General features: G+C 37.7%; 1 protein-coding gene across 6 annotated transcripts in view; it reads left to right on the top strand.

The window, feature by feature from the left end:
- The window catches only part of tsnaxip1 (translin-associated factor X interacting protein 1), a 73,761-nt gene that overhangs the window by 21,781 nt on the left and 28,137 nt on the right, over nt 1–23,843 (top strand). For all 6 annotated transcript variants that reach the window (XM_069901473.1, XM_069901471.1, XM_069901476.1 and 3 more), the window contains exons 5-8: nt 6,244–6,337; nt 12,316–12,512; nt 14,028–14,166; nt 15,265–15,434. In XM_069901473.1, the coding sequence (XP_069757574.1) occupies nt 6,244–6,337; nt 12,316–12,512; nt 14,028–14,166; nt 15,265–15,434 (600 nt within the window). The remainder of the gene's footprint in view (nt 1–6,243; nt 6,338–12,315; nt 12,513–14,027; nt 14,167–15,264; nt 15,435–23,843) is intronic.

The following is a 23,843-nucleotide window of genomic DNA, read 5'->3' as shown; positions in this document are numbered from 1 at the left end:
GTGACCCTTCATCCGCTTATCCCTTCCCATGAATTTCCCCTTGATTTCTTTCCATGTGACTGCAGCAAGTGCCACACTTGCATCTACCTTTCCTCCCTTACTACAATTAGGAGTCCTAAACTGTCCTTCCAAGTGAAGCAAAACTTTGCTTGTGAATCTGCATGAGCTACCTACTGCATCCAGTGCTCTTGTTGTGGCCTTCTCTACGTTGGAGGAACTGGACACAGACTGGGAGATTGCTTCACTGAGCACCTTTGCTCTGTCTGCATCAATGACCAGTTTCTCCCTGTAGCCAACCATTTCAATTCTGCGTCCCTCTCCCAGATGTACATGTCTGTCCATGTCCTCGTGCACTGCCAACCCAAGACCTTTTGTAAATTGGAGGTGCAACATCTGGGTACACTCCAATTAGATGGCATTAACGTCGACTTCTTCAGTTTTTGCTAGACAACTCCTCATTCTCCCTCTCTTCCTTATCCCTCTATCTACTTTCCTCCAGCCCTCCATCTCCTTCCCTCTCCACTCACAGAACTATCCAACACCATCCCCCCAACACACCACCGATTTCTCTTGTGCCCTCCCTCCCTTATTCACTTCCTACCTCTTGCCTTCGGGGCTGTGCTCTTCCACGACACTCCCCTCCCCCACCATTTTATTCAGCCCCCAGCCTACATTTTTCTCATAAAGGGCTCAAGCCTGAAATGTTGATCATGTATCTTTATTTTTGCTCGGTAACGTATGCTGTTTGAGCAGCTGAATTTCTCCAGCATTGTGCTTTACATTTTGTAGATGCCTTAGTAGATAAATGACCCATTTGACGTAAATCTGAACCTAGTCTTTACCTATTAATTCAAATCCTTTTACCATAAACTAATAAATTAACTCTTCACTCAAATTAAGCAGCTGGAGTAAAACAGCATGTTAAGCTGCTTTAGCGCACTGCAATTTCAATATTGTTTATAAATTGAGATGAGAAATAATTGGGAACTATTTGATATGGTGTGGGACTAAATGTTGAGGGGATTATTAGATCCTATAGAAATGCTGGTTGCTGGGTTAAAAGGGTTTCTGTTGTGGTGCCTTCTTTGAACCAAAGGTTGACCAATTTTTTTTTTAAAAAAGTAAACTGCCTCTAGTGTGCAGATGAATGGTAGAATCTTGAGAGTAGTTGATGAGATTATGGGGAAAAATGTGATTCATGTTTAATAGTTAACATGGTTGAGGGGTCTATTTCCCTGTTTTATGTCTCTGTCTCAAATTTAAATGATTAACGAGTTGTACTGGTTTTCTTGAAGGAAATGATGGTGGAGAATAGTGAAGAAGGTTAAATAATTGATCATTTGCTCACTGCCCTATAAAGTCAGACAGTTGGAAGGAGTTTCTATTCTTATCACTTGTCTATTCTTGTAACTTGGTGATCTTTGACCTGTCTAACCAGCAAATAATGTCACCACCAGATAAATTCTAGCACTGAGGTGAGATGGGCAGCTGCAGAAGCCTCTCAAACAAGAAGACATTAATGATTTATACACTGAAATAAAGGAAAAATTATGTTTTTTTTTTAAAGTGCATACTTGCCTCTGGAGTGGTCATTGACACAGCATCGCCTTGTGTTGCGGAGTTTGTCGGAGGTGAATGTCGTATTCATTAGCCCAATTCCTTATGGGATGCCTGCAGTCAATTTACACTGCAGCCGCTCCATAAAAAATGTGTAGGGGGCTTGGTGGAAAAATTACGGGATGAAATTTCGCAAATAAATCAGGACATTTTTACACTGCCTGCAGAGCAGAAACTGCTGCTTCCCAGCAGTTGAGTAAAAGTGCCTATTATGTCAAGAGAGGTGAGAGAGATGAAGAAAAATTCAACTTGCACTGAAATAAATTAGTGATTCCTTTCCTCAGAATAAAACATTTTATTCTCACTCTTTAAAAAATGCCAATGAAAAAAGAATATGGAGGTGTATTAAATTACAAGCAGTGCAAATATGTTGCTCAGTAGCAAACCAATTATCACTACCATGACCATTAGGCTCCAATGGCAGTGGCAGAGTACAATGTCGAGATGGAATCTAGTACGTAAATTCCATCCTGTAATTTTTCCACTGCTACCCCTACACATTTTTATGGAGCGGCTGCAGTCTAAATTGACCATAGCCATTCTGTAAGAAATGGGCCTAATGAATACAACATTCCTGATGACTTGCTCTGATGCATGTAGTTTCTATGTAAAAATGCCATGTGAATCTGAAATCTCATTGTATTAACCTTTTTCTTCTTTCTTTGGCTTGGCTTCGTGGACGAAGATTTATGGAGGGGTAATGTCCACGTCAGCTGCAGGCTCGTTTGTGGCTGACAAGTCCGATGCGGGACAGGCAGACACGGTTGCAGCGGTTGCAAGGGAAAATTGGTGGGTTGGGGTTGGGTTTTGGGTTTTTCCTCCTTTGTCTTTTGTCGTTGAGGTGGGCTCTGCGGTCTTCTTCAAAGGAGGTTGCTGCCCACTGAACTGTGAGGCGCCAAGATGCACGGTTTGAGGCGATATCAGCCCACTGGCGGAGGTCAATGTGGCAGGCACCAAGAGATTTCTTTAGGCAGTCCTTGTACCTCTTCTTTGGTGCACCTCGGTGGCCAGTGGAGAGCTCGCCATATAACACGATCTTGGGAAGGCGATGGTCCTCCATTCTGGAGACGTGACCTATCCAGCGCAGTTGGCTACAAGCAAATGGCATTTTTACATAGAAACAGCTGAATTATTCCAAGAAAAAATTAGCATACTTACCTCCAGTGTGTCCCAATGTGGTCGTTTACACAGGGGGCACTTTTACACACCCTTCCTGTGTTGTGGAGTTGGTCAGAGGGTGAACGTGGGTGGACCCTCCGACAAATGCTGGTGGACGTTAGCGCGGACGTGCAATGTAGGTCCAACGCACCTCGCCATCACGTGGACATCATGAGTGATGTCGTATTCAACCGCTCGTAGAAAATGTGTAGGGGTACCAATGGAAAAATTACGGGACAGAATTTGTGTAATACAGTGACTGTGTAAAAGTGCCTAATGTTGGAAACAATTTACCTAAAAACAAATGCAGTATTCCTTCAGCAAAAGGAGGACTATTTTCACTTGCCTACCCGGAATCTGCCCAAGTCCATTTTTCTTTTGTACCCATTCCAAACACAATTCAATTTTCACATAACAATGACAAGCAATAAAACAACCCATTAATTGTATAAAGGTGTTGAAGGAAATAAAACCTGCTCAGGGCAGCAAATAATCATGTTTGCTTGTGGGACACCCACCAGATGCATCCTGCCAAGTAGATATTTGTCCTTTATCCCTATTCTTTTTCTCCTGCTCCTTTGTTAGAGACTGCCCAACTGATCAACGAATTGTTCTCAGATCTATAAGCTTTAATTTTCACTCAAATTTCCACATGGAGGACTTTACACTATGCCTTCTGTAAGTGATACACGAAAGTTTCTTCAGCCCTTTTGTATGTTCCATGAAATACCAGCATCTGCAGGTTACTACCTTCAATACACAGGTGTTTCCTTACTTATGATTTGAGATACTTTAAGTAATTCAATAAGGATCATCAGGCATGACCTACTCTTTCTTAATTTGTGCAGGTTGTCTTTTATCAGTTCAAGATAATTCTAATCTTAACTAAAGACATAGGAACACACAGAAAAAGAAATATGGCATTTTCTCTTGTGCCTGCTTCATCATTCATTAAGATAATAGCTCGTCTTTTACCTCAGCGCTTCTTTCTTGCACTAATCCTGTATCTCTAGATTTCCTTACCAATCTCTGTCTTGATTTCACTGAGAAATTAAATCTCCATCCCTCTTCATTATTCCTTGGGTGAATAAATTTCTTTTCATCTCTGTCCTGAATGGACTGATTTCACCCCTTACTTCAGCACTAAAATAAAGAAGAAATATACACAGAACATAAAGGTGGTCCTTCTTTGCAAAAAAAAAACCTTTTCTCAGTTTGTGTAGAATTTTCCCATTGTCAGCTGAAAGCTTAATTTGAGCTGAACTTGCAATTAATGTGCCCCATTCACTAGCAATCTGCAGGATTTTTGGCTTTTCTTTCATCACTTTGACATCCACTTCTTGCACTAGGATTAAAAACAAAAGCATTCCAGAATATTAAGAATAAGTACAGCATACATAGATGCAGTTAATATGGAATATTTAATAGTAGAGAAGAATCCCCATTATCCAGCACCTACAGGGATTGCAGATGTCAGAAATGCTAATTTTCCGGTTGACTGAGACTCACTCTTACAATGCTTAATTAATACATCTGCATTAAGAATACACTGTATAAAAGACAAAAAAAGACAGTGCAAAACGTCAGGTAATTTGAAAAAAAATCAGTATTATAGCCTTTAATTATGTAAAATTCACTTTAATCAGGTAATTCCTGTAACTTGCAAAATTTAAATTGAGAGGCTGGTCATGGCCAGAATTAACATGTACCTAAGCAAACATTTAGACCCACCTATCATCATCAATCCTCCACAGCAGATGCAATATTGCTGGATCTACATTCAGCTCTGAATCACCTCGAAAACAGCAATTCGTACACATGGCGGCTCTTCATCAACTACAGTTCAGCCTTCAATACCATTATTCCCTCAGTGCTGGTCAAGAAGCCACAAACTCTAGGCCTCTGCAACTGGATCCTTGACTTTCTTATCAGAAGACAACAGTCAGTACAAATCGGAAACAACGTCTCCTCCTCACTGATTATCAACACAGGCGTATCCCAAGTATGCATACTTAGCCCTCTGCTCTACTTGTTACACACCCTTGACTGTGTGGCCAGGCACAATTCCAAGGCTATCTACAAGTTCAGCGATGACACCACAGTTGTCGGCAGAATCACAAACAGCAAAAAGGAAGCATACGGGAGAGCGATTAATCAGCTCATTGAATGGTGTAATGACAACAAGCTTGCGCTCTATGTCAGCAAAACCAAGGAGATGATTATGGACTTCAGGAGGAAGCCAGGGGAAAACAACCCAGTCCTCATCGAGGGCTCAGTCATGGAGAGGGTAAAGAACTTCAAATTCCTGGGTGTCAACATCTCTGAGGATCTGTCCTCAAGCCTCCATGTTGATGCAATCACAAAGAAGGTTCACCAGTGGCTATACTTTGTGAGGTGTCTAAGGAGATTCGGTATGTCACTGAAGACTCTCATAAATCCCGAAACAAATGTAACATAGAGAGCACTCTGGCCTGATGTGGAGCTGCCAACTCTCAGTTCAAGAATAAACTCCAGAGGGTTGTTTGCTTGGCTTATGACATCACCAGATTTCACTCCATCGAGGATATCTACATGGGACAATGTATTAAAAAAAGCAGCCTCTATCCTGAACGACCCCCACCACCCAGGCCATGCCCTCTTCACTCTGTTACCATCAGGGAAAAGGTACTGGAGCCTAAAGACAAGTATTTAATGGCACAAAGGCAGCTTCTTCCCCACTGCCATCAGATTCCTGAATAATCAATAAACCAAAGACATTGCCTCACTTTTTGTGCATTATTATAATTTTTTTCTAGTAATTGTCATAAGATGGTTATAATATGAATGTTTGCTCTATGATGGTGCCACAAAACACTGAATTTCATGACTTGTTCATGACAATAAATTCTGATTTTGATTAAATTTGAACCATGGTCACTGGCACTGTAAGAGTGTTGCGCTAACTGCTGTGCTGACTGTACCACCGTCATAATTAACCCACCCTAAGTTTACAGATAAAGGCTTACTAATATACCTAATACTAATAAAGATAAGGGCTCATTAGGCAGGGCTAGGGAGACACTTTTGGAGAGTCACAACCCCCCACCCCCCCAATGACAAGTGGCATCGGCCGGCTCTTCTTGTTGGGCGACGCCATTTCATTCCAACACAACTTTATTAAAACTTTACCACCTTCCTTGTACTGACAACCTGACACATCACACGTGTCCCGTTCAGGCCCTCGGCGCACCTTCCTTGTGCTGTCGACCAGACTTACTCCACGCAAGTTTCCTGGTCAGGCCCTTTGCGCACGCTCCTCCCAGTCTTATTTATTTGAAATTCTTTAAATTTATTTATGTAAAATGGTTGTTTGTGTTTCCTGTGATTAAATTCCAGATATTGGGGATGTTACTGTATTTATTAAATTATTGAGGTATTGACTAACACCACTGCATTGATGAATGATTAATTATTCTGCTTTCTACAAAGGCTTACCGTGAAGTGTTTGAATATTTCATTGAGGATTTAAAAACCTACAAGCCTTTGCTGTCAGCCATCAAGAATGAATATGAAACTACACTAGGTTTGACATTTTCTCACACTCCTCTTTTATACTGCACTTTTAAACCTCTCAGTGAACAAGAAAGGATTAAATCTTCTGATCATTAATCAGTTGGTTATCAACTGATTATTTACTTACACTAACTTGCCCATGAATTCAACGATGTCATAACTAACCATAGCATAAATATTTTGTTTAAAGATCATTTCAGAAATGTTATCATCTATATCCTCTCATTGGCTTGGAAGGCTAATCATTGAGTGATTTTGCTATAAATGTGTAGAATATTCCAAGCTTTGCTTCCTGGCCAATGCTGAGTAAGCTGAACCCAGCCATGAAAGCAGCAGGTTTCAGTTCTCCTTCATTGAGAACTGGTTATTGGCTATTGACATCAGCAAGGATCATTTGTGTTGTCAGATCAGATATAGCAGTAATGACTAATGGTAATGGTAACTAGCCTGGAAGTACTCACCATTGGGATTACTCATGAAATATAGAATTGTTGAGAATATGGCAAGTGTATCTTGGAAAAATCGAATGAAAAGTTAAAAGGCTAGAAATTTTCTCCCTGCAGCACAAGAAGCTGGGGGTGGACCTATATTGGGGTCCATAAAACCATGAGGGACTCAGATAAGATAAATAATCATGATCTTTTTCCCCTCTCTAAGACCGTATCTTTTCCCAGGGATGACAAAAGCCAATATCAAAAGACATCTGTATAAGATGAGGGGAGGAAAGTTTAGAGGAGATGTCAGGAGTAAGTTTTGTTTTTGCACAGAAAATAATGGGTGCCTGGAATGTATTGCCACAGGTAGTGGTGGAGGGTGGAACAATAGGGACATTTAAGAGAGACAGGCACATGGATGCAAGAAAAATAAAAGAGGTAGGGAAAGTTTAGATTGTTGAGTAGGTTGGTTTATATAGGTCTGAATCACATAATGGGCTGAAGGGCCTGTGCTGTTTTTAAACATTCTGTGTTGTAAGAGAATCAAACTAAATGGCATAGATTTATGGTGAGACAAGAAAGATTTAAAAGGGACTTGAGGGGCAGTTTTTTCCACAGAGGGTGGTAGGTAAATGAAACTGCCAGAGGAAGTGATAGAGGTAGGTATGATTGTAACATTTCAAGGGCATTTAGGGAGGTATATGGATAGGAAAGGTTGAAAGACATTAGGTTGAAAGTAGGCAAATTGGACAAGTTTGAATAGGAAACTTGTTCAGTATGTGGCAAAGAGCCTGCTTCCATTTTGCAAAACTACGAGTGTAAAAATAATGTTTCATAAAACTGAAGATTTCAAATTCAAATAAATTTTAATCTCAACAATTATAATCTGTGGAGATATTTCAATACCTTTTTCACACTCCTGCCAAGGAAAAATAATTCTATAATTTTGCCTCTCTCACTCTCTCTCGTGCTCTCTCTCACTCTCTCTCTCTCTGTCTCTATGACAATGCATATTATAAACGCAGCAGTGCTTTAAAAATAAATGGAGATTCCAAGAATGGTGTGGTGAGCTGTATTGTATTCCTGATTAACTGGCTCTGTCCCCGTCCTGTGACTTTACCTGCGACCCCTTCCTCTTTTGACCTTGTTTAAAACTTCCATCACCCTGATCCTTCCCCAGAAAGCCAGGATGAGGTCCTTGTCCCTAGTGAATAAAAGCCTGTAAATCTGTGACGCTGTCTCAGCCTCTCGAGTTATTTACTGTGCGTCAAATGGCATGTTTGTCTTCACCATATTTACAAACGTTATGTGAGGCCACAACTCTTAACATGGTGAAGGACAGTTACAGGAGTAACTTACCCTTGTTTCAAGTCAAAAGATAGAGTGATCCCTTACTGAACTTATCCTTTTATGCCTTGACCCTTATCCCTTCTTACCTATATCCAGGACACCTCACATGCTCTCTACCATTTTAACAACTTCTTCATCTTTTCCATGGACTTCCAATCCCGAAACAACTCCATTGTCCATCAGGAAGATGCTTGTTCCCTTTGCTTTTAGAATATAGATCTAACCAGGTCCCTTCTATCTGGTAAAATTTGTTCTTTACTGGAACAATTTCTCTTTGGATTCCTCTCACTTTCTAGAAATCAGTGCAGCAATAGTTCCTTGCATGGGACCCAGCTACACCAACGTTTTCATTGGCCACTTGAAGCAGTCCTGCTTTGACATCACTTCCCAATTCTTTCTCTGCTATAACAATGACAGGATGCAAACTTGTCAATTTTATCAATTTTGCTACTAACTTTCTTTGGCTTGGCTTCGCGGACGAAGATTTATGGAGGGGGTAAAAAGTCCACGTCAGCTGCAGGCTCGTTTGTAGCTGACAAGTCCGATGTGGGACAGGCAGACACGGTTGCAGCGGTTGCAGGGGAAAATTGGTTGGTTGGGGTTGGGTGTTGGGTTTTTCCTCCTTTGCCTTTTGTCAGTGAGGTGGGCTCTGCGGTCTTCTTCAAAGGAGGTTGCTGCCCGCCAAACTGTGAGGCGCCAGGATGCACGGTTTGAGGCGTTATCAGCCCACTGGCGGTGGTCAATGTGGCAGGCACCAAGAGATTTCTTTAGGCAGTCCTTGTACCTTTTCTTTGGTGCACCTCTGTCACGGTGGCCAGTGGAGAGCTTGCCATATAACACGATCTTGGGAAGGCGATGGTCCTCCATTCTGGAGACGTGACCCATCCAGCGCAGCTGGATCTTCAGCAGCGTGGACTCGATGCTGTCGACCTCTGCCATCTCGAGTACTTCGACGTTAGGGATGAAAGTGCTCCAATGGATGTTGAGGATGGAGCGGAGACAACGCTGGTGGAAGCGTTCTAGGATCCGTAGGTGGTGCCGGTAGAGGACCCATGATTCGGAGCCGAACAGGAGTGTGGGTATGACAACGGCTCTGTATACGCTTATCTTTGTGAGGTTTTTCATTTGGTTGTTTTTTCAGACTCTTTTGTGTAGTCTTCCAAAGGCGCTATTTGCCTTGGCGAGTCTGTTGTCTATCTCATTTAATCCTACCTTAAAATTAACTTGGATTCTTTTCCACACTTCTCTCCCCTTTCTTGGTAGCTGAATCTATCTCAGAAGACAAACTATCCACTATGCAACGATAAACCTGCTGAATCCACAGGTGCTTTGACTGAACCTCCTTCCACTCTCTTGTTTGAAGGTTGCCATTTGAAGGTTGCCTTTCTCTGTTTCACCATTTCCACCACATCTGTTATCAAGATGAAGTTTGCACTTCCCTGAAATGTCCTCATCCTTTCAGCAAATTTGGATTCCCATCCATTGTGATTGATGGGGTGATCTCTTACATCTCCATTTCTCATATTCTGCTCTCACTCAACTCACCCAAAACAGAATGGCTGGAGTTCCCTTGGTGCTTATCTTTCATCCTACTAGCCTCTGCAGCAGTCTTTCACATTTCCAACACCTACAGTGCAGTCCCTCCATCAGTCACATTTTCCCTTCCTACCTCTTTCTGCTAGGACCACTCTTTCCGTGACTCCCTATCATGTCCATCTCTCCCCTTTGCCAGCATTTCCCAATGCAACTGCAGGAGGTGCAATGCTTGTTCTTAAGGCTCCTCCCTCACTCCCATCCAGAGACCTAAACAATTCTTCCAGAAAAGGCTCCTGTGCTCTTCTTCCAACTTGGTTTATTGCATTTACTGCTCTTGATGTGGCCTCCTGTACATTAGTATTGCCAAGTGCAACCTAGGAGCCTGATAGGCCAAACAAGTACACTCTGTCCATATTGGCCCTGTGGCATGCTATTTAACTCCTCTCCATTTTCCCACACCAGCCAGTCTGTCCTCTGCCTCCTCCACTGGCAGGGTGAGGCCAAGTCCAAATTAGAGGAACAGCATGTGTTGCCTAGTTAGTCAGCAAACCAAATGGTATGAACATGGAATTCTCAGATAACCTGCTCGATTCCTTTCCTTTGGACGATAGACATTATAGATTGGGGAGGTGATGCCAGAGTAGTATGGGCGGGTAATTTGAATGTTTTCTGTCAGTGATACACATGGCAGCCACTGTGCATTGGCAGAGCAGGGAATGAATGTCAAGGTTGGTGGATGCCAATCAAGTGGACTGCTTTAACCTGAAAGATGTTGAACTTCTTTGTTGGAGCTGCATTCATCCAGGTTAGTGGAGAGTATTAGAACCATGGAACATTATAGCACAGAAACAGCCCCATTGGCCTTTCTAGTCTGTGTCAAACTATTTTTATGCTTCATCCCAATGGCCCAGACTATATCCCTCCATACCCCTCGCGTCCATATACTTGTCCAATTTTTTTCTTAAATATCAAAATTGAGCCCAAATTTACCACTTCAGCTGACAGCTCATTCCATACTCCAACTACTCTCTGGATGAAGTTCCCTCTAATTTTTTTCCCATTTCATCCTTAACCCATGTCCTCTTATTTTATCTCCCCTAACTTCAGTGGAAAAACTGTTTGCACGTATTCTATATGTACCCATCATAATTTTGAATACCTCTATCAAATCTTCCCTCATTCTTTAGTGCTCAAGGGAATAAAGTCCTGACCTGTTTAACCTTTCCCTATAACCCAGTTCTTCAAGTCCTGGAAACATCCTTGTAAATTTCCTCTGCACTTTTTCAATCTTATGGATATCAAGTCAAGTGGCGTTTATTTGTCATACCATAACCATTACAGTGAAAACGAGATGTCCTTCCTGTAGTTAGGTGACAAAATATTCTGAATTTGGCCTAAACAATGTTTTTTAGAACATTATCATGACATCCCAACTTCCATACTCAGTGCTTTGATTTATGAAGGCCAATGTGCCAAAAGCACTCTTTATGACCTGTGACACCACTATCAGGAAATTATGTATCTTTATTACCAGATCCCTCTATTCAACTGCACTCCTACATATCCCACTTTTTACAGTATATGTCCTACCTTAGTTTATCCTTCTAAAGTGAAATATCTCACATTTGTTTGCAATAACCTGCTGGTCCTGATCCTTCCAATCGTTGTGTCATCTGCAAACCTGGTGATCCAATTTATCTTATTTACATCCAGATCAGCTATTCACAACCATTTTTTTAGTTATGCCCTCCCCCACCCCCACCTCCTGCCCCCCCGCCCCCCGCCGCAATCCACTCCTCTCAAAGTTTATGGGCTCCCTTTCCTGTGAAGCAGCCATGGTTTCCTGTACTTCTACTGAATACATAAAGAACATAAAAATATTGGTTACGTGACATGAAAAGAAAACAAGGTTTTTACTTTAATGTGTTGTGGCCCCCATTGAGAATAGTTGATCCAGATAATTGATTAAGATGAGAAACAACAATGGACCAACACTGATCCTTGAGTCATACTACTAGTCACAGGCCTCCAGTCAGAGAGGCAATCACCCACTACTACTCTGGCTTCTCCCGTAAAGCCAATATTTAATCCAATTTAAGGCCTCACCATGAGCACTGAGCAAATGAACCTTCCTAACTAACCTCCCATGCAGGACCTTGTCAAAGGCCTTTGTCAGGTTCTAGAGATGATGGAAAGGTTTTGAGGGGTTTAGTGATGTATCACTTGCCGGAGGATGTCCAGCTACTGACATGCTGTTAAAGTTATGATTTATATGTGGCTAATCCAGTTTAGCTTCTGTTCTGTATTGACTTGCTGATTATTGGTGGGTGTGGAATGATAATAATGGCCCTATTTAGAAAGGATCATAGGCCAGTTCTCGTTTTGAGCATCAAAATGAAGCATAGTTTCTCAATAGACTCCACATCTTCACAAAGATCAGAAATCTGTCACAAATGCAGCCGAGAGCAGCCATGGTCAAAATCAAGCTGGCACTGAATTTTTTATTGTCTCAAGCTATGTCAAGGCTGGAGTTAGGCACATGCATGAGAGGTCTAAGTATTAGGAAGATTACTGAGATTCTCTCCTCCAGCACTGTCAAATTCATCTTCCCCAAAGAAGATCGCAGCAGATCTCAGACTTTAATTAGGTACTATCTTTTGATTCTCAGCTCAACAGCGAAATCGAATCCGTGAGCTGGAACCATTGCAAAGCATGCTTGTAACAACTACCGAGAGCTGTGAACAAAGGATTCTTGCGTTGCGTAAAGAAGAAAAAATTGAGATTCAATCACTGAGGTGTGAAAGAACACAGCTACTCAAAAAAATTGATAATTTACTGGAGGTTGAGGATTCCCTAAACACCCAGGTCAGTTGGTTCATGTCATATTTTTTGTCATATTTTTTAAGAACAATGCTGGATAATATGGCATAAAGCTACCGAAAGTCAGACTTCTGATACCTTTCCAAATGCTGAAGCTTGTTTGTTGCATATATTAAAAGTGCCAAGTAGTCTTGCCTTAATTTTTTTTACATTTTAGCTTCAACTTAGGAGCCAAATATAGTAACTTAATTTAAAATCTCATGGTTTTTTTTAAAACCACAGTATCTGATTGACACTGCATTAAAGCTCCTAGAATCTCACAAACAGATCATTCCTTCAAAATAAAAAAAAAACATTGTCATAGAATGCCCATTTTTAATTTTCTTGCCCTTTCCTAGTATTCTGAGTTTTGGTTGGGCATAGTTATGCAGAAGCTGAGAGTTAACTCTTATGCACATATCTCACTGGTGAAGTTTCATTTAAACTCAAGACATAGCAATGATTATTACGGTTTCATGGCAAATCTAAAAGGTATGACCCTGTGTTGGACTATTTTCCAAAATAAACCAAAAGTTAAACATGATTTATATTATTCACAATGGAAAAGGAAAGGATATACATGTGTTCAGTGGTCTCATTATCTTTTTATTGTAAGTGTCATCACTGTGGCTGTATGGAGAATGGGCTAGCAAATTTGCATTTAAGTAAACTGAAATAAGATATGCACAGATGCCCTTTATTTTTTTGTGACTGGTTGTGGGATAAATTTAAATATGGCACAGTAACAGGCCCTTCTGGCCCAAATACCCCAATTAACCAACCTGTATGTTTTGAAGGGTGGGAGGAAACTGGAGCACCTGGAGGAAGCCCATGCAGATACAGGGAGAATGAACAAACTCCTTTCAGATAGCGCCAGATTCAAACATGGGTGCTGCCACTGTAACAGTGTTAGGCTAACCGTGCCTCCTGGATGCACCTGGAAAATTCACTTGCCCTTTAAATAGTAGAAGTCCACTTGGAAGGGCAGATGTACCATGGTTTGATATCTCATTCGAAACGTACTTTCTTCTTGCATATGCTTTTTCTTGTCTGCATTTGTGTTCTTGACTACAAGCCAATGAAAACTGTATTTTGATCCTGAAAATTATTTTTCTGCCAACTCTTCTGAGTTAGCCATAGTCAAGCAGCACGAAAACAAGCTCTTTGAACTTTTCATGTCCATGCCAATGATCAATCCATACCAATCCTGTTTGCCAGCAATCGGTCCTTTGCTATATCTTCTGGTTGTAATTTAGTTTATCCAGTCTGACATTAAATATCCATTGGGTATATTGTTTCATTAATGGTATTATATAAATATAAGAACTTCATTTGTTGTATATGATGAGATGACCTAAAAAATTCACTAAATCATACAGTGTTTGGGAACATTTGAGATTGTTTCCTATTCCATTATCTACATCCTCATTGTATTGATACAAAAGTACAATTTATTTTTGAAAAAGATTAATTGTAGGAATTTCAAAATACTGATTTTTGAGTTATTTTTCTGATGGTCAGATTAGTAAGCTTCAGGAAGAACTGGCAGCTGAGTATGAACGATATCGAGAACAAAATGATGCACGCAAACTTTTGATTTCCGATATGAATAATTTGCGTTTTCAACAGGAAGAGTCAGACGATTCTCGTACAACCAAAGGTGAGTTGTAATGAAATGTGAGATGTATACCAGTTACTAAAAGAACTAAACAATAGTTATTATGACACGGGGTTATTTAGGGATTATGAAACAAAAAACAATTTGCTGGAGGAGCATCAGTAAAAGAAAAAGAATGGTCAATATTTTGGGCTGGAGTCTATATATCAACCCATCATCAAGGTTCATTGCTCCAGATACAAGTATCTGCAGTCTCCTTATCTAGAGATTATGCTGGTTTCCAAGGTAAATTTCAATGACACTGGAATCGAATCAAATCAATTCTATGTGGCACTTTTGATCAGCATGGCTCAAGATTGGAACTCAAAACCTTTCACAAAGATGGCTTCAGATGGAGTTCTTACTCTTTATTAAGGATGTAGGATTTCCAGATACAATTGTGCATAGGGTCAGGTGTCTAATCGGTAGGTTGTATTAGGGTTGGGTGACTAGTTTGTGAACTTAAACAATTTGCATGGAATCTCTGTCTTCTCCCAACACATGGACCTGAGATTCTCAGAATGGTCATAATGGCTGCATTCTATTAGATGAATTATGAATAATAAATTTACAATGATCCAGTCTGTTTAACTATACAGTTTTAGCTGTTTAAATTTACCAGTGTCATTCCATAAAGCTGCTGAATCCCTGAGTTCCAGTAGATGTAGTCCTAGGGAGAAAAGGGAATGTTCCACATTGGACATAAAGAAACCTTACTTAGTGCTAGCTTGAATTGGATACAAGCAAAATAATAATGGATCGCTAATGTAAGTAAAATTGTGTATTTGATCGTGGAAGGATTTCTGAAATAAATCAATTTTGCAATTGATAAATTTACTACAATAACATGCTCCATTTTCTCACATTGTATGATATATTTGTTGTGAACTTTTTTAAAAATCTCATTCATGTATAAGAATATTGCAGTTGAGTTTTGTTCTATACCTCAAGCACAATTAACCAATCAAATTGTGCTCTGACTACTGTTAACAAATTACTTTTAAAATTGATAAATATTTAATTCTTGCTTGATACTGAAAGATATTGAATGTATTTAAAAATACAAGTAAGATATTTTTCAAGTATTGTTGCTTTTGAAAGCTAATGCAGTTGACGACACAGTAAAATTGAAGCTGGCACTCAAGGTGGCTCATGAAGACCTCAAGGCATTGCAAGTGACGCTAAATGCAATGAAGGCAGAATATGGAGATGTGATTCCCAGAAGGGATTATGAAACTTTAGAGAAAAACTATAATGAGCTAACTGAGAAGGTATGTGCTCATTTCCCATAATTAAAATATATTCTGCAAATATTGCAGAATTTCATTAATCATAGGCTGGATTGTGACTCAAGAAATGTCAATGATATTTGTACAATCCTTCCTCGGATTGGATCCTGATTATATTGTTAATTTCCAAGTTGCTTTTTGTTTTTTTGTTCGCGGCTTGCATTCATTCACAACAGAACCAGGTAGAGGGGATGAAATTGAATTGAATTGCATTTACTGAAATCACTTTAAATCAGACTGCAGCAAATGGGTGAAGATCAACTTGCAGAAAAGTATTGGGGTTGGGAACACTTCAGATTTCAGCAAGGATGGTCCAAGAATTTGATATTGAAAGGGAAAGTAGAACATGAGAGTAATCCAGTGTGAAACATAAAAACAAACCATAAAAGCTTCTATAAATGTGTATAAAGGAAAAAAAATTAGGAAAAAACATTATGTGAATTCCTTTACAGACTGAGGGAAACTATATAGAAGAAAGAAATAGCAGAGAAATTAAACAAGTATTTTGTGTCTGTTTTAATGGAAAAAGGCACCTAGAGAAAACGAGCTTGAACAATTTGGCAATTTTTTTATTGAAAAAAATAACTGTTCGGAGGAATTAAATTTAAATTTAGACATACAGCACAGAAACAGGCCTTTTCGGCCCATGACCCTGTGCCACCCAATTACATATAATTGATCTAAAACCCACAGTATGTTTTGAAAGGTGGGAGGAAACCAGAGCCCATGGGGAAAACCCACGCAGACACGTTAGTTTCATGTGTTGGCTCTAAGGTGATAGAAACTACTTATCGTTGGAGATTCAATGAAATGTTGTTAAATAAACATTATTTTGTTAAGTATATGAGAGATCAAATTGTCTTTTTTACAAACAAATGAGGGCTCAGTACAGAGTAAATTTATTTTATGGGATGCTTTAAAGGCATACTTAGGGGGTCAGATCATTAGTTATACAGAGAGAGTGAAAAAACAGTATTTGATAGAGTCAAAATTTGGAAAAAGAAATAACAGTGTTAGAGAAGAAATTTCAGAAGAATTCAACTGAGGATAAGATATTATTATCTAAATTAAAAATTTGCTATAATACTTTGCAAACTTATAATTATGAAAAAATGATTCAACAATCGAAACAATGTTATTATGAATTAGGAAAGAGAGTGCATAAGGTTTTAGCTTGGCAGTTGAAGACGGAACAGGTATCTAGAATGATTAATGCAATTAGGAAAAATTCAGAGATAACATAAACTACAAGAAATTAATGAGGAATTTTTTTTACATTTATCAAAACATATACTTCTGAAGGTACTCATCATATGGATCAAATTGAGTTTTTTTAATCTAATTTAAATTTATCATTCTTAAACGAGATAGATATTAGGGACTTAGCTAGTCCATCTGCTGATTTGGACTTAAGGGAGCACTGCAATCTATGCCTAGTGGGAAATCTCCTGGAGAGGACAGATTTACAACAAAATTTTATAAAGAATTTTATGATTTATTTCCTGTATATTCAGAAGTATTGAAACAAGCGACAGAAACAGGTTCATTTTTGGAGTCTTTTTCAAGGGCGTTGATAACAGTTATTCCAAAAAAGGATAGAGATCCATTAAAAGTGGCTTCATTTTTTTAAATTTAAGGTGTTACATTTAAATTTGTACCACTTTTCACTGGTTGGGTTAAGGCTTTATATACTAATCCTCCTGCTAGGGTGATGACAAATGTACAGATTTTATCTGTATTCAACCTATCTAGATCAACTAGATAGGGTTGTCCACTCTCACCAGCTTTATTTCCTCTAGTAGTAGAACCTTTGGCTCAAGCGATAAGACAAGGTTTTGATATTAAGGGAATTACAATAGGTGAACAAGAGTATAAAATTAACCTGTCTGCAGATGATGTATTAATAAATTTATCTCATCCTAAGGATTCTTTAGAACCATTACAAACTTTGTTGAATCGATATGGGATGATTTCAGATTATAAAGTCAATTGGGACAAAAGTGAGATATTACCAATATCTGATGAAGATTATACAGATTGTAGACAATTCACTAAATTTAGATGGTCTAATAAAATTAAATATTTAGAGATAATAGTGGATAAAGAATATCAAAATTTATATAGTTTAAATTATATACCATTGTTAAATAAGATTAAAATTGATTTACATAGATGAAAAGATTTGCCATTAACTTTGATTGGATGAGTTAATTGTATTAAAATGAATTTATATCCTCGTATACAATACCTTTTTCAGTCCATTTTAAATTTTTTAAGGAATTAAATAAAGTAATTTGTTTGTTTTTATGAAAAGGTAAATTGTCAAGAGTCTCTATGCAAAAATTAACATGGAGATATGAATTAGGTGAACTTCAATTACCACATTTTCAAAATTATTATGAGGCGGCACAATTAAAATTTATTAATAGGTTGTTTGATATTGATCAACCGCCAAAGTGGGCAAAGATTGAATTGGATCAGATTTTGGAAAATAAAATACACCAATTTTATTTATAAATGGAATCCTTTTTTATTGCAAAAGTATAAATTGCCAGTATTGAGACATCTAATGGATATTTGGTATAAGCGAGATCAGATTATAGGATCTAAAGGTAAAATTTCAGCTAAATCACCATTATATGAGAATAAAGTAATTCCTTTTCCTTTAAATAATCCTTATTTGAAAGATTGGGAAATGAAAGGGGTAAAATTGGTGGAGGATTGTTTTAATAGATTTCGAGAGAAGTTTGGTATTTCACCAAATTCTTTTTTTGCTTATTATCAAGTTCAGGATTTATTATTAGGAACTTTTGGATGAGAATTGGTATTAATAGTCAAATGAAATTTGAGATATTAATTGCTGATAAAAGAAAGAAAGGGTTTATTTCAGAAATGTATATGTTATTGCAGGAAAAGATGGAAAAGGTTGATGTATATAAAATGAAGGACAAGTGGGAGAAAGATTTGGCTATTACTTTGTCTTGGGAAGAATGGTCAAATATGTGTGTTGATAGTGTTACAAAATTACTTAATGTGAGATATAATATGGTTAATTATAATTTTTTACATCAATTGTATTTAACTCCTGAAAAGTTGAAGAAATATGGCTTTAGTTCGTCAGATTTGTGATTTAAATGTGGGGAACAGACAGGTACTTTTTTACATTCTGTTGGATATGTAGAAAAGTTAAACCTTTTTGGGAAAAAGTTATAACGTTTTTGGGAGATTTATTTAGAATGGATCTGCAACTGGACCCAATGATGTGTTTGTTGGGTTATATGAATACATTAACAACAGGATTGCAGATGGATAAACCACAACTAGCATTAGGGTTAACAGTAGCAAGAAATTACATGGAAAAATTATGTGGAATTGAATATACAAAGATGGCATAGTGAATTGTAAAATAATTATCCTCTTTTTTTGTTAAGATGTGGAATTTATATTTAAAATATATGGGTTTGGATGTTAAATAAATGATATGTAAAGTGTTGGCACACCAAGCAGTAACCATTAAATACCCGGAATTTTTTTTAGTTCCGAGGGGGGTGGGTGAGATTAGGCCATTTAGGTGGGAAGTGGGGGGGAGTGATAAAGAGTCTTTTTTGTTAATAAAAAATTATGTTTTATGCATTGTAAAATCTTTAAATAAAATTTTCAAAAAAAGACACGGGCAGAACATAAAAACTCCTTACAGACAGCGCAGTGTTCGAACCCTAGTCCCAATTGCTGGCGCTGTAACAGCATTGAGTTAACCACTACACTAACTGTGTTGGCCCAATTAATGGAAGGGACTGAAAACAAAAACTCTGTCCCCAGCTCTGGACAAGGCTTTGAAAGAAGGCAAAAAAGATATTAGATGACTGTAGCGTCTCAAACCAGCAACAACAGAAGGGTTACATTTTAACTCTATTAAAGACCATTAACAATATAATGTCTTTACACAATTAACCCCACTAAAAGTATCTATAGCAAATATACAGATATATATTTATAAACTGTGTATGTGGAAAAACCCAGACCATTATAGTCTATGCCCAATATTCAAAAAGGAAAAATTCCCAGGTCAGACAGTCAAGTAAGTCAGTCCAAAAAACTCAATCTCAAAGTTCAATGTCCGAGGTGGTCGCATGATGGTGGAGTGGCTGGTTAGGGAAAACCAGCCCTCCACAGAGAAAGTTGAAAAAAAGGTAGAACGACAAGGCAAAGAAGTAAAACATAATAAAGTTGCAAGATAAAAAGTATAAGAACCTGAGGATGGCTCCTAAGAAGGAAAAGACTATTACGACCAGCAAAGAAGAGATGAAGAAATCGCTGGAAAATAAAGAGGAAGACCTTGCCGGAGTCCATGAGCAGGGAGCTCTCCCAAAGAGGATGACCCGAGTGATGAAGCCAGTAAGCGGGAAGCTCGGCGGCGACGTCTCCTGGGGCAGTCTGGAGCGCTGACTTGCAGATCCAGAAAAAGAAATGACAGTGCACATGCGCGACTTCTTGTGCTTGCACGGTATGCATTCTAAAGAAGACACTGAAGGGAATGGATGCCAATAGAAGCAAGATCAACACGGAGCCATGAAATGGAACAAGAGAAGGAAGATAAAGACACAAGAAAAAATGCAAAGTAAAAAACAGACGCAGATGGTAGCTAAGGAATACTTTGACAGTCAAATAAAGATTCAAATAGAAATAATGGCTGAGTTCAGTACTATTTTTAAAAAAAAAACATGCAAGAGAAAGATGTAAAATTACAAAGAATGGAGAATACTATGGCTGAAATGAGAAAGTGAAGTGGAAGACAGAGAGATAGGCATGGAAATGGAGGTGAATGAGTTATTGGAAAAAAATTGGAAAATAGAGATAAGGAGGTTAAGAAGACACATGACTTATTAGCCCAGAAAATTGACATTTTAGAGAATTTAAGCAGATGTAATAATATAAAAAATAGTGGGCCTGAAAGAAGATGAAGAAGGAGCTGATATAAAAGGATTTATAAAAGGATAATAAGCAACAAGAAGAGGAGTAAAAAGGAAATACTAAAAGGACTGTTAAGATATTGTATATAAATAAGTTGGAATGTTAATAGTTTGATTACAGATGTTTAAGAAAAAAAAAGTTTTTTAAAAAAGAGGCTTTGTTATATTTTTAAGAATAATATATAGTGATTCTCTGGGGAGGGCTGGGGAAAGGGGAGGATTTCTCCACAGTGAAGTCTGTTGACATATGCGGTATACACCACAACCCATGTAGGAAAGGGAATTGTGGTTGTCTTGCAAGGTGGCAAGGGCAACTCAGTAAAGGGGGATTTAATGTTGTTTTCTTTAGTAATAATTCTTTGGTTTTCTTATAGCTTTTGTTATTTTCCTACTAGTTGTGTTGTCGCATATAGTAAAGAGTAAGAACAATCTAAAGAGTGATTTTGGAAGAAAGGAGATGGAGGGGTTGAAGAGGTAGAATAGAAGTGAAAATGGATGGGTAAAATGAATACATTGAACTATATGATTATTAATATTAATGGAATTCACAATCAAATTAAGAGAAAAAAGTTACTGACACTACTTAAGGAGAAAATAGTTAAATGTGTTTCTTGTATAATGCTGAGTTAGAACATTGCAAACTGAAGAGAAACTGGGAGAGTAAACTGCATCAAGGTGAATGTATTTCCATGGCTACAATATCTGTTCCAAATGCTACTGATTCCCATGACAGGGGATTTTTTAATGAAATTAAATAAATTAATAAGAATTATTTTATGGAATGGTAAAAAATCAAGAGTGGCTTTAGAAAAATTAACATGGGTGTATAAACAAGGAGGATTGCAGTTACCAAATTTCAAAAAACTCTTACAGGATAGCACAGTTGAGATATGTATCAAATTTTTATCTGACGGGAGAAAAACCAGATTGGCTCAAGATTGAACTATATAAATTAGGAGAAAAAGTCCTGGAACATTTACTCTATAAATGGGACGAGAAACTGGTACAACATTACAATCTACCAATACTACATCATATACTAAAAATATGGAAGAGAATACATCTGGAGCAAAAGATGATAAATTATCAAATACCAAAAATGTCACTAATGCAAAACCCATTAATTCCTTTTACAAAAGACAATTTATTTTTTAAGAAATGGACAAGAAAAGGAATTAAAAGAATAAAAGATTGTTTTTGGGAAATAATTTATTGACATTTGAACAGTTTAAAAAAATATGGAATATCACATGGTACAATATTTTCATACTATCAGTTGAAAACTTATTTAAAAGAGAAGTTGGGAACTAGTCTAAGATGACCTGAGTGTAGCTGTTATGAATTCTTAATTACAGACACTGGGATAGTGAAAAAAATTTTATTAGAAACATGTAGAGCAAATTGCAATACAAGGAAAATTATGAAGCAATATATAAACCCAGACAAGGTTGGGAAAAAGATTTAAATATAAGAATAAAGAATGAAAGACGAAAGGAACTATGTGCAGGGTCCATAATTAATACAACAAATACTCGGTTTCATATGATACATACCTCCCTGCTGGATCTATTATTTCCTCCTCCATTTTGATTGGTACATTTTTATTGATTAATATAGCTACACCTCTGGCTTTTGAATTATATGATGCTGCTGTTATGTGCCCTACCCAGTCTCTCCTTCATTTATTATGCTTCAGTTCAGTTAGATGCATTTCCTGTACGAATGCTATATCTATTTTTTTTCTTTTTTCAGTAAATTTAACAGCCTCATCCTTTTGATTTGGTTATGTATTCCATTAATATTTATAGTCATATAGTTCAACATGGCCATCTCATACTATGTTTACACCTCATTTCCGCTTCCTCACCACCACCTTTCCCCTTTTCCCCATTTTCATCTCTCAGTTTTCCCTTTTTGAACTCAATGTATGACAACACTTCTAAAACATAAAATACTTCAACAATTCCCATATCTAAAATTCCCTTAACCCCAAGTGTTCCCTCCCCCCCTGAGTTGCCCCTTGTCCCTTGCCGGGCAACCACAACTCCCCTCTCCATTCGGATTGCGAACCCGCTCGCAAGCATCAACTGATTTCACAGTGACTGTTATTCTCTCCCACCCAACCCCCTCCAGAAAAGACTTTTATCTTCACATTTAACAAAGCTCACCCTCTTCTTTTTTTCCCCCTCCTTTTTTCCCTCTCCCTTACTTCCCTTTTCTTTTGTTCTTATAGATTATTTTTACATCTTTATATGTAGTTTTTCGTCGTTCTTCGTTCTTTTTTTTTTTTTTTTTTTTTTTTTTTTTTTTTTTTTTTAAATTTTTTATTTTTCACACCATAAATCACAATAGCCATGATATACACTTTTTCTTTTCCACACATTTACAGTGACTTTTTCTCCCTCCCCCCTCCCTCCTCCCAAGCCACCCCCCCATCCCTCCCCCCTCTCATCCATTTTAGTTATACAATCTAGGTTGCATTAATTCAGTTAGACAATGTTGTCATTCAACAAAAATACACCAGAAATTCTACTGAGTCCATTTTTTTCTTCTCTTCTCCTTCCATCAACTTAGGTAATGTTTGTTCCCGGTAGGTTTTCGCTATTGTATTTAATGTAAGGCTCCCATACTTGTTCGAATATTTCGATATTATTTCTTAAACTATATGTTATTTTTTCTAATGGAATACATTTATTCATTTCTATATACCATTGTTGTATTTTCAAATTATCTTCCAATTTCCAGGTTGACATAATACATTTTTTTGCTACAGCTAGGGCTATCTTAACAAATCTTTTTTGTGCATCCTCCAAGTCAATTCCAAATTCTTTATTTTTTATGTTACTTAGGAGAAAGATCTCTGGATTCTTTGGTATATTGTTTTCTGTTATTTTATTTAATATCTGATTGAGATCATCCCAAAATTTTTCTACTCTCTCACATGTCCAGATTGCATGAATTGTTGTTCCCCTTTCTTTTTTACATCGAAAACATCTATCAGATACTGTTGGGTCCCATTTATTTAACTTTTGCGGTGTAATGTATAGTCTGTGTAACCAATTATATTGTATCATACGCAGCCTCGTATTTATTGTATTTCTCATCGTTCCAGAGCATAACTTCTCCCATGTTTCCTTTTTTATCTTTATATTTAAATCTTGTTCCCATTTTTGTTTAGTTTTACCATTTGTTTCCTCATTTTCCTTTTCTTGCAGTTTAATATACATATTTTTTATAAATCTTTTGATTAACATTGTATCTGTAATCACATATTCAAGGTTACTTCCCTCTGGTAAACTCAAGTTGCTTCCTAATTTATCTTTCAAGTAGGATCTCAGTTGGTAATATGCCAGCGCTGTATCTCCCGTTATATTGTACTTATCTCTCATTTGTTCAAAGGATAAGAATCTACTTCCTGAAA

This window comes from Narcine bancroftii, chromosome 10 (genome assembly GCF_036971445.1).
Source record: "Narcine bancroftii isolate sNarBan1 chromosome 10, sNarBan1.hap1, whole genome shotgun sequence".
Classification (NCBI taxonomy): Eukaryota; Metazoa; Chordata; class Chondrichthyes; order Torpediniformes; family Narcinidae; genus Narcine; species Narcine bancroftii.
Note: the sequence above shows the minus strand (reverse complement) of the source record. Positions and strands in the feature narration are given on the sequence as shown.